The sequence below is a fragment of the Glandiceps talaboti genome, chromosome 15, assembly GCF_964340395.1.
Source record: "Glandiceps talaboti chromosome 15, keGlaTala1.1, whole genome shotgun sequence".
NCBI lineage: Eukaryota > Metazoa > Hemichordata > Enteropneusta > Spengelidae > Glandiceps > Glandiceps talaboti.
The window spans coordinates 18,013,156-18,025,098 of record NC_135563.1 but is presented as its reverse complement, the minus strand read 5'-3'; the positions used below and the strand labels follow the sequence as shown (position 1 = coordinate 18,025,098).

Below are 11,943 nucleotides of genomic sequence, written 5' to 3'. Positions count from 1 at the left end.
ACCTAGCAGATTCCGTCTATCATCCCTCTGCAGAGTGTCTACCCATGCGAAGGATCTAGCCCCCCCCCCCCTTCCATCTAGGCTATTATCCCATGAAATGACACTCAACACACATTTACATGCCAAACAAATGTTTTTTGTATTTTATTTCTGACAGAAATTGAAGTTCCATAGAAATGCAGCAAATTTGCAAGAGATAATAGAGCAGTATAAAAAATGAATACTTGCTAAAGTATCGCACACTGTGTCCACAGCATTAACCAACTTACTAGCATTGACCACACCACAATTACAATTCACCGATATCCACTCCTTTTTTCCAACTTTCAAAGTTAAATTTTTTTTATTTCCTCTGCCCACTTTCCAGTTCCTTTTCACACCCCTGAATACTGCCGAGAGATTTGCTACACACTGAAGTTTTGAAATTACTAGTTGTGAAAAGTGAAAATACGTTTGTGAAAAATGATTGGGATCATTACATTCTTAACAAATAAAAAACAAAATTGTATCACTTGTATTTGATGACATTGGTGAAGTATGTGTTAGGGGAGTTTTTTCACTCTTTATACAACTTGTACATGGAGGCATTTGCTATTCTTATTTATTGTAAATAAGCTGACTATGACAAATACAACCTGTACTTTTAACTTATCAGTCTGTCTACTATGATTTGAAATGTTACATGTAAACATTCTACAACAAATAACTCAGAACAAGTCTGTAAAATGCTACCGTTGGTGGCGCTAGACAGATTATCAGAGCACCACATCACTGATGTATCAAACATTAGTTTCTAAAACTGGACAAAGTGCTACTATGGACCTTGACCCTCACTGGCCATCTTTTCATTGAGAAACAATAAAGCCAGTGTGGAAAGAAATAAAGAAAGTTGAGAATTTATACAATTTTTACTCCACTGGTTTAAGTAATGCTCTTCTGTCAGATTGGCCAAACTAGACTACTGTTATCCTTGGACGAAAAAAAAGAGAAGAAAACTCAACATTTGTTCTAACATAAATATGTATTTTCCTTTCCCTGAAGGTAAATTAAGTCAAAAAACAAAAACAAAACAACTTACAGAATGACTTAATAGAGCTTCTAGAAATTTCAATATACTGTTCACACTTTAGTCAATTTGAATTTCATTTAAAAAACAACAAATTCTATAATCTTACAGTTGTTACTTATTCTATTGCAAATATTGGCGTGGAAATTACTCTATATCTCATTTCTATCAAGCGTTTCTAGAACTTCTTTACTAAACTGTGTTCAGCTCTCATAAAATGACAAGAGCAGTGTTGTGCAAAAGTGAATCAATCAATCAAATAAATTCAAATCTCATTAAATATATAAATTTTGCAGCTATGAAATAATCTTTGTAATAATAATTCTCCTAAATGCTATAAACATTATGAAATGAAAGAAATTAGTACAACACAACACAATCATACCGTATCAAGGTGGACAATGGACACATCTCTTCTGTACAACAGTGATTTGTTTGAAAACAACAAAAAATAATAATTTATACAAATAAATCACAAAACCCTTTAATACAGTGAAGTATGAACAGAATTAATTTACACAGAGTGAAACCTAAGAAGACAGGAAGATTTGAGAAATGTTACATCCTTCGACACGTTTATGCGACCACATAAAAGTGAAAACTTGCTCTTACTAAGAGGTAAAAATGAAAGAGAAATTTTGATATCTCTGCTAACCTAGGTAGTAAATGTTGACACAACACAATTTTAGGTTGTGCAGATTACAAAAATCTTTGTCGGTATTCGCAATATCCTTAATTCGGCTTTAGATTTTATATCAACTCAAATCGTGACAGATGTCAGTCTGAAAAAGGTCTGCAATGAGGTGCTTTACCACTGTTATGTATGGCGCCCTCAACATCATCAAAGCCTCACAAATATGCATATTCATTATCATAACATAAAATACATTAGCATAACACGGACCAACAATTTACCAAGCTGTTGATACAAACACAGAAAAAGTTCATGTTCTTTGGTGTTTTCTCTCTAGATAAAAACATACGAAGAACAGTGCTTAAAGACTGTGTTATTTCCTTGAAGCTGTTGTGTTTTATACTGTCACTAACACTACCATGCAAGATATACTTAATGTTACAAATATCAGATATGCATCCGTATCTAAAGATCCTATGGCATCAGGCAGATGCACAAGTCTCTGTGTTATATTGTCACCAAACTGATAGCATTAGATAGGGTACACTTGCTACAATGCTTCCTCTGTGTTTCATGACTTGCCCATTTTAGATATGAGTTCATCACATATACTGGTTAACTCTTCATTCTCTTTGGTCTGTAATAGGAAGTAGATGTAATGATATCAATGGATGGATGCAGGAATAACAAACAGTTGTATTAACACTTAGTCTGTACAGTACTTGTACAACCATGGTGAGAGGATGGGGATAAAGGTCAGCAAACTAGTCTAGTTCTATATACCACAGATAAAATGTCATCAGTGTGTTTTGTAATAAGTAGTATCTGGGTTTGCCAACTTTTATACAGGGTTCCATACCAAATTATGGATATCTACTCAAATTAACCTGATTTCCTACACAGGTTCCACAAACCCTATAACCCGATAACACTGCTTATGATGAATATTTTCTATGTCTACTGATTTTCTTATGAGGGAGTTTCTGACATCATCATCTATTACAATCAATTCAATGTACATAGTCTGATGTGAATTATCGCCATTGCGATGAACTCAACTTGTGTAAGATTAACTGCACACCACAGCTTTTCAGTGTATAAACTGTGAACTGATCATTTGCTTCCCACATGCATGTCTTGGGGTTTCATACTATGAATACCTACTAGTACTAACCAGTAACTATGCTCATACAAAAACTTTTAAAAAGTTATAATAAATTTGCACTTGAGCTGTTGTGTATATGTACTAACTTGGTACACCAGAGACAGATGTTCTATCGATGTCTACAAAGTGGTGATGACTAGTATTTATGGAGTGACTTACTTTCTGTTCTACTTGTCTTTCTAGACTCTGCACCTTCATCTGTTCCCTCTTCAAAGCAGCTTGAAGTCCAGCTATTTCCGCTGTGTTGGCCTTTCTAACTTTGTCTATTTCAAGATTAGCACTGGAAAATAAAACATTTCATACACAGCATGGTTAAAATAACATCTTTGAAGTTGCTCCACTTCAACATTCACAGAACTAAATTACGTAAGACATTTCATTGACCACAAGGTTAACATAAAATTCTATGTTTGACCCTTGCTATTTTTTGTCTATTGCAAGTTTTGCATGATAAAAGCATGTAATTTCATTGATCCCTAGGGTGCTAGGTTTATAAGAGGGTTGGGGTGTTGTTTCAGAAGGTGATGTTAATCAATTTTCCAATTCCATATGATACAAACCAATCAAACTTCACTGTTATTATCAACCACACTTCAATCGTTTCCAAGTTTGCACTTTTACCTGGTATACCTTGAATACTACAAACTCCAGATCTACAAAATGAACCAAACTACTTTACCTTTCTATTTTTTCTTCCGCATGTGATTTTAGTGTCTGATACCTCTGTTCATGTTTCTTCAGTTTAGCTTGGTAATCAGCAACACATTTTTTGAGAATGTCCTCATTCTGTGAAAACAATACACAAATGCTTTAACACATAACTGGGCCATAAAGGTGTGAGACAAAACACTGAAGTGGACACAGTTGTAGTTTCCACATTTCCCCAGCACAAACTGATAATGTCACAAACTTCACAGAAAATACACTGAGATGCCGGTAATGAGGCAGTAATTACAATTATACAATAGTACATATTATACAAACGCCTTTTACAATGGACGTCCTGGTCATACCACTGTACAATCATTGCCCCGACACTGACCTACAGAGGCACAACGGCCTCATATAACTTCCTCAACTCCCTAGATTTACAATTCAATCCTGAAATAGATACTGCAAATGACTACACAACTCAATATATCAAATATAAAATGTAACGTATATTCCAGGTATTACAAAGGATGTTTACCTTTTTGTATCCCTCTACAGCCATTTTAAGTTTTTCAAATCTCCTGTGTAGATCACTAAATGCAGACTCTACTGATGACAAATCTTCTAATGCCTGGTCTCTCTCTCTCTGTATCTCTGTCAATGCCTCTTTGTTGGTATTTTTACCTTTGTCATGATCCTCTACAAAATAACAAACAAGTCACAATTATAATACCATTGCATTATTTTTCTTACCATATCATCTTTGATAAGAACTTGTTACACAAACTATTGTGCATTGGAGTTTATTTCCTTTTTCTGTAAGTTCTGGTATTTTCACGTACAGTATAAACAACCCATAAACATGAAGAAACTGCAGTATACAATCATATAATGGTAGCGAATACTTTGCAAACATACTGTACTTGCAACACAAAAAGAACAATCTATATTAAAATTATGAAAAAATATAATAATAAAATATGTAAAATTTTGCAAAGCTGGCAACAATGGCAAACATTCTTTTCCAATAGTGCCGATATTTGTTTATCTTCTGTGAGGAATAACAAATTGGGTGATCAATGTTCCTGGTGTCTGGTTGCGTAAAAACTGCACCAATACCATCCCAGTGATGGCATGTCTTGTGTGTTTAATAATGCCTTGCCTAAGCAATGATATGATTCCTCAAACCATAAAAGTTATCCAAAGTCATCCTAATACCAATGATTTTGAACCTACCTATCATTTGTTGGATCATCCTTTCATACTCAGACACAACTGTCCTGTAGGTGGAAAACAAACAATTCATTTTAATGTTATGTGGAACTATTGACTACTTGTACATATCAGGTTAATAATACCTGAAGATACAGCCATCATGATTTCAAAGTGGAGTGTCACAATGGCTTCCACACAGACTATTCACATGGCTTCAAATATTCCAATATGCAAATTATGTAATCACTGAACTTTCTACATCACACAGCAGCAGATAGAGATTCTAGTATATTAGATGGAAAGTATATTTTATCTGATTTACATAGGTTATAACACACAAGCAGTTAATAGTTTTGGAGTTTTCGGTCTGTCTTGGTCAACGATCCTCATCAGAATGACAAATTCCATAGTTACAGCTGACCACTAGGTGGCGATGTTATGTTATTTCATCTACTAGCTATAGATTTTGTAAGATGTCTTACCTCATCTCTGTGTTTTGTTGCTGTAGTTCATCAAGCTGCTGTTCCATACGTTTCTGTTCATTGTCCTTCTTTTCTGCCTAAATGACCACATAGAAAACTTATAATTAGAAACAATACTTCCAGCAGATACAAACACTCTTTGTTTTCCATGGAGATACAAATATTCACTCCTGTCTATGTTTTCACAATCCAGCAAATTCTGTACATATTCTTTTTACAATTCAGCAAGGTCTGTACATATATGTCATCTTTACTATTCTGCTTAATGTTGGAAACATTTGACAAACTTATCAAATATTTCATTATGTAGTTGTTATCGTCAGATAGAACACATCAGTAATTTCACAGTAAAATAGGAATAAAGTCATACAATATTCACTTTGATTTTTTAAAATTTCTTTCCATAACTTTTCAATCCATTAGAATATGAATTAGTATGTAAGATATGACATTCATGCCATGCTATCAGCTCACTCCTCAAGTTATAAAGAAGCCTGATAGGGCTGAACACACAATGTACGCATCACAAGTACAATAGTACATATTGGCCCCATAATACAGTTTGAGAATGAAAATATTGCAAATACTGGGAGAGATTTTTACAAAAGAGAGAGTTAAACATTGTGTAGGTGATAGGTGATAGGTGTGACATAGGGCAGTAAATCTGCAAATACTGGTAGAGATTTTTACAAAAGAGGCAATACAAATCATGTACTAAATGTGATTTACAATCTTGTCCCTCAGTTTACATGTAAATGTATATGCAAGTAGTTTGGCTAGATTCTGGATTATACTGAGTACATGTACAGAGTTGAATATTGTCTAGGTGATGGGTGTAACATAGGGCAATAAATTTACACCTAATTACTATTTTGTTCAATAATACCTATGATTAGAAACAACCATGAATGCTATACACATCATAATTGTCAACTAATAATAAACATAACGCTGTGAAGTGATCAGCAAATAATGTTTACCACATGATATAATTGCATTTCTTCGATTTTTATAACATGTTGCTTTTCTCTTCTTTTTACACCTAATATTTTTATGCTACTCTTTTGAAATCCCATTTTGTTTTTTCTTAGAAAAGAAGTTAATTTACATACCAGTGTACCACCGCGATAGTCCTGCAGCAATTTGAAAGAAAACTTTCATTTGATTTGCAGTTTAAATTTGAACATAATTTGCATTCCCATCAATCATGCACAAAGAAATTGAAATGGACATAATATCATCTAACTTTCAGATTTGTTTGTGTTTTTGTTTGTCAGCTTTTAAGCCGTCACTTGAAGTTTGTCAATTCATAATAACACTGTAGATAATAATCCTAGACTCTGAACATGGCATACCATGTGTATTACAACTATAGTACACAGTGGTAGAAATTCACACACGTCACTTTACTAACATCTGCACAAGAGTAATTTTACAATCAACACATTTCTGTTCAAGGCCTGTCAGTTTAACATTGACATTTAAGGGACAAAACAGTTGTCTGGCAGCCCTATAGACAAAAAGTTTATATTCTGATCTTTGATAGAGTACCAATATACGGATGTACAAGAACAAGGTTGTTGCATGCAAACTGTTACAGTACTTTACTCATTCACCTAATCATGCTTTTCATGCAACAACTACAGATAAAAACATTGATATGAGATTGTGTTAGGGTGAACCTCCTTGGCAATTGACTACCCATTATTTTATAATTTACTACTTGATTTTGTCATGTTACTGATCAGAAAGACAGTAAGGAGAATGTCTGTAAGTGTGAGAAGAATGTAAACATACACATCTACTTGTCTACAGACTGGTACATGTATGCAGTCAATCATCATATTAAAGCCCTAACAGCTGTAAGTGCAGCCATTTTTGTCATCATTTCTGTTCTTATTTTTCACTTACTCAATGTTGTTGTACTTCCTATGTATGGTTGCTAAGTGACTAAAACCCAGTCAGCATCAGGACTGACCTGTGTTTTTTTGTGGTACTGTTTACATATGGACATCAAGCCAGTGTAGTGTATACAGTACCACTAAATTATCATGTACAACTTTTCTTTTTTTTTCACCAACAAAAGTAGAAAATAAATCCAGCTATCAGAAGGGTTTGAACTATTTCCAGTAAAGGTTATAGTGTAGTTATTAATGGACAAAGTTGAACATTTGCAGCTACTTGGGCTTTAACCACAGTTAAATTACCAACTTACCTCTCTTGTATACTCTTCTCTTGCTCTCTTGAGGGCTTCATTGAGGTCAAGTTGTGTGTACAGTAGGGGCTACGTAAACAAAACCAAACAAAACACACATCATATAATACACATTTATATGTAAGAGTGGCAGTTCACACTGAATTCTAATAAATCCAAAACATGCCAACAGAGGAGCAGTGGACTCACACATAGCGGTAATCAGCACACTACACAGACCTTAAACATGTATTATCAGTCTCAGTTTTCATTTTTTACTTGGTTTGCTATTTTTCCTAAAATTCTTAAATTTTTTCAGGCATAAATGTAATAGAATTATCGATTACATTGTTTGTAATTCACAATTAATTGTCTTCATAACCTGCAATGTCTGTCCCCTGGGTCTGTCCCTACTCCATCCCTGTCAAGCCGCTCAGAGAGTAGATAAATATTCGTAACCTTACTATGAATATCAATTTATGAAGCTTTGTATCACAACATGATATTCAGTCAGAATCAGAATTAGAATTACTTTATTCATCCCACTAACAGGAATTAAAATTAGTTTTTGCAACTAAAACAAAAATATTAAATCATACTGAATCTTCAGTCCCAGTAGATTTCATGATCAATTGTACCTATCAGTTTGATTTTAACAACTTGCATGCAACTCAATATAAGTTACCAATTCTGCTGGTATAGTACATAAAAGGCAAATGGCTAATTTGTATGAACAATATGTTTACTTCTCAGTACCTGAAATAGAATTTCACCACCTACAATATGCATTACTATAAGTGTGCATGAGAATAAATTGACCTGCTTGTCATATTTTGGCCTTCAAGCTCGAGATAAAATGCTAATGCAAGTACTGAGAATTTTCCCCAAACGACTGTTTCATCACTTTTTGAATGAACACAGACATAGCCTACATAAACTTATATACAGTCAACTTGACAATTTTCATATAACATTTTTCGCTTTTTTCACCAAGGAAAGGAGAAATATGAAATTATTAATGTGTCATCTCCTGACCATTTTTGAAAATTAATGTCATGCACTAGACTAAATAATGCTCAAAATTTAGTCTTGGCAACCAGCTGTAAACCCAAATTCACACCATTTTTCTAGCAGTGAAACTGGGAGGTTTTTACGGTAGATTAACTGAAAGAAATGGTGTCACAGACACCAAACTAATGTATGTAGAAACAGACTTCATTGTTACTAGTGACCTTGAAAGTATCAGTAATTGTAATGTTTTAAGCAAACCATTAATATACATGGTGATATCCTTGGCCTAGATCCAACCAAACTATCTCTTAATTTACAAATGAATACATACAACAATTATGGCTTGTATTGTTATGCAAATCATTTCTATTATCTCATCACTTGTTTCAGCCCTCGGCATGATATAAAACACTCAAATTACACAAATATTACAAACTGGTGCACTGCATATTGTTGTTACGCATATGTAGGATTACTAACATTATAACTATTATCACGGCCAAGATTTCTTGTTTCTTGTAGATTGCATAATTTAGACATTTCTGAACATTCAATTTACAATTGCCGTACCTGTACAATGCCATCCTCAGCTTCAGGAGACTCCGGGACTCGGCGTCGCTGGGGTGGTGTGTCTTTTTCTGTAACCTGTAAAACAACACCATAGAAACATATTACCTAATGTTAACAGTATCAATGCACTGTGTATAGTGTTACTCATTGATCATTTGTAGACAGTATCACCTGTGACCCCCAGCAAGCACTCAATAAAGCTAATAATACAGCCATCTAGCTTCTATCACGTCTCTGCCATCTGTACAAATTAGCTGGGCATTGTACTTGCCGGCTGTAATTTATAATTCAGACTCAGTCTAGCTCACACAATGGACAAAGACGTCCTAAAATGCTAAGGTCAAAAGTCACATATTTCCTTGAGAAGACTGGGTTACCTGCCGTGACATTGTACATACTTCACACCATTGTTTGGGGGCCTACTCCGATTTCAACTGTCTGTAGCGCCAATGGCAATATACAATTCACAATACACACTTATCTATCTATAGTATACTGTAACAGCATGCGCTGTGTGATGTGTCATTGGCCTAAAATTTACATAAACAATTACACATGCAGGTACAATAAAGGTAATTTTTAGAAATAACGTCACACATGTAGAGTTTACACTCAAGTTCTACCAACCCAATATTTTAAATGTGTTTCACAGTACGTCTTGTTCAAATCATGTTTTACTAGCTTTAGTTACTAAACTGGTTTCATGGTTCCTGGGTAACACCAAGCATATGCTGAGGTTAAACATAGGTTAGTTGATGTTTCTATACCATACATGATGTATTACATATTACAATACATGTCAAAGTTGACTTTCACATAACAGCTGCTGATAACAAAACTAGAGTGAGGTCAATAGATACTATCAATAATACAGAGCAGTGCCTTTCACTATATAATTACTTTGCAAGTGCAAAGACAATCAAAAATTGATAAAAACAAATGAAAATATTATTTGATATTTGTCTATTATGTATTTACTTTAATACTGATATAACTAAGTGGCAATGACTTAGCTCTGAAAATGTTTCCTAGCTTGAATAGTGCTACACATATTTTTGATTTTTGTGAATTTTGAATATGGTCATGAAAATAAGTCAATACAATAACTCATGGTACAATAACTGGATATATAGTGCAGTAAGGTCGTATCTGCCTATACAATTGCATAGCAGATACAACCTTTCTGCACTGATGCGACAATTTATAAATCTTTACAATTAGATGGTTATTGTAAGTTATATGAAACTCAAAACAAAATTCGAATCAAGCGAAATGAATCTCTCTTACTCAACATAAATAAGACAAAGAAAATGCTATAGTTGTCATTATGACTTTGATGACATAATTTCATACAAATATGAGTTATAGGATTTTGTAAACTTGTGTATAGTTTATAGTCAACTTTTGCATGGTCCATACCATACCCATCCTCCAACAATAACAACAACTTCACTATACACATACACATACACATCAACCCTTACAATGGAGTGACTTTTGGATATGTACAGCTATCCAGATAAAGAAAATACACAGTCCTGTAATCTAGGAGTTTTTATATGCTTATGTCTTTGGGGTTATTCATTTCTATTTTTAAGAACCACTTCTTTTCACAAAATACACACACGTCACATCTTCCTCAAAGGATAACACACAGAGAGTAAAACCATGACTTACTGGTTCTCCTGATGGACTAAACTCAAGCAGTTTATCAACACCTTTATCTGGGGTTGGTCTCTTTTCATCCGATCTCTTGACAGAGTTAAGCAAATGGTTCTGTCGAAGTGAACCGGCTGAAGGTGGCGTAGACATCTGTAGGAGATCTTCCCCTTCCATAGAAGTCTCACCAAGAGTGGGCAGGACAGGTTTGATTGCAGCACCTATGTAGAACAGGTAAAGACATGATATTGTACAAATAATAATACAGCCAGCAAGGTAGTATCCTCTACCAATACAGCAAGGTACATGTAGTATATTCTCCCTACATACACAGTTATAACATTGTGACACCATGTTTATCAAAGTACATTCAATCTTGTGTGCGACTTTCAAAACCTACAACTCTGCAAGGTCCATCTAAATGCCCACTACCACTCTCTTGTCAGAACATTCCAGTTATAGTCCCTGGTGAACCAATTTTGAAAGTGAAGACTATGGTACAAGGTTGTTAAAAATTAAGAATAGGTAGATGGCCATGTAAAAGGGCACTTTTGTCACTTCATTGGGGAAAAAATCCAACAATTTATCATACCTGGTTTTGATATGTGGCATTGATACAATAACTTATGTTACTTTACTGAAATGTCGGCAATCCTAGGATGTTGTCTTGATTATGTATAGTACACTAGTATTTACCCACTGTACAAACCTATATCACAATATAAGTTCATCATTTAGCACTAAAGAAATTCAAAGATGTCTTTTACATTCACTTTAACCAACCAAACTAGCAATGATAAAGTTGACTTCAACTGACCTGCTTGCGCTATTGGAGGACTTGCACCTTTCACAAGTGGATCAAACTTTACATAGAGGGACTGCCGTCCTAGAGCAGACTCTGCAAACTGAAAGATAAAATATGTTGGCTAGTTTAACAATATGATACATGACTTGAGAAAAACAAACACGACCATTACATGGCTCTAAAAGCAAAGTTTCAACCCTGTATATTGTTGCATTTGCAATCTTGTCTGGCCATGCAAACTGAACTGCTAACACTGGGAACAGGTTTGGTGCAATATCAGCCTTGTGTACTAGTCAAATGTGTTGTCGGAGTAGCAGGTATACATGATATCTGTACAGGCTACTAACAGTTCAAGAGTAACTTGCACTAATATGTAAATCTGATCAAAATTTAGTAAGTAGGATGATCTAGTTTGCTTAATTTACTATATTTCAGATATAAATGTATCAGGTATATTATTGCTTTCTTCCTTTAGTCTGAAATATTGACTA

At 34.4% G+C, this 11,943-nt stretch overlaps 1 protein-coding gene across 10 annotated transcripts in view; it reads right to left on the bottom strand.

Annotated features, from left to right (window-relative positions):
* Positions 1–125: 125 nt before the first annotated feature.
* The window catches only part of LOC144446953 (uncharacterized), a 30,353-nt gene continuing 18,535 nt past the window's right edge, over positions 126–11,943 (bottom strand). For 9 of the 10 annotated variants that reach the window (XM_078136803.1, XM_078136806.1, XM_078136805.1 and 6 more), the window contains 11 exons: positions 11,465–11,552; positions 10,666–10,868; positions 8,989–9,063; positions 7,429–7,497; positions 6,326–6,346; positions 5,214–5,290; positions 4,753–4,796; positions 4,055–4,215; positions 3,545–3,651; positions 3,025–3,145; positions 126–2,337 (listed from right to left, as the gene is read on the bottom strand). In XM_078136803.1, coding sequence (XP_077992929.1) covers positions 2,272–2,337; positions 3,025–3,145; positions 3,545–3,651; positions 4,055–4,215; positions 4,753–4,796; positions 5,214–5,290; positions 6,326–6,346; positions 7,429–7,497; positions 8,989–9,063; positions 10,666–10,868; positions 11,465–11,552 — 1,032 coding nt within the window. In that variant the 3' untranslated portion in view covers positions 126–2,271. The remainder of the gene's footprint in view (positions 2,338–3,024; positions 3,146–3,544; positions 3,652–4,054; positions 4,216–4,752; positions 4,797–5,213; positions 5,291–6,325; positions 6,347–7,428; positions 7,498–8,988; positions 9,064–10,665; positions 10,869–11,464; positions 11,553–11,943) is intronic. The other variant, XM_078136804.1, reaches the window with a different exon arrangement.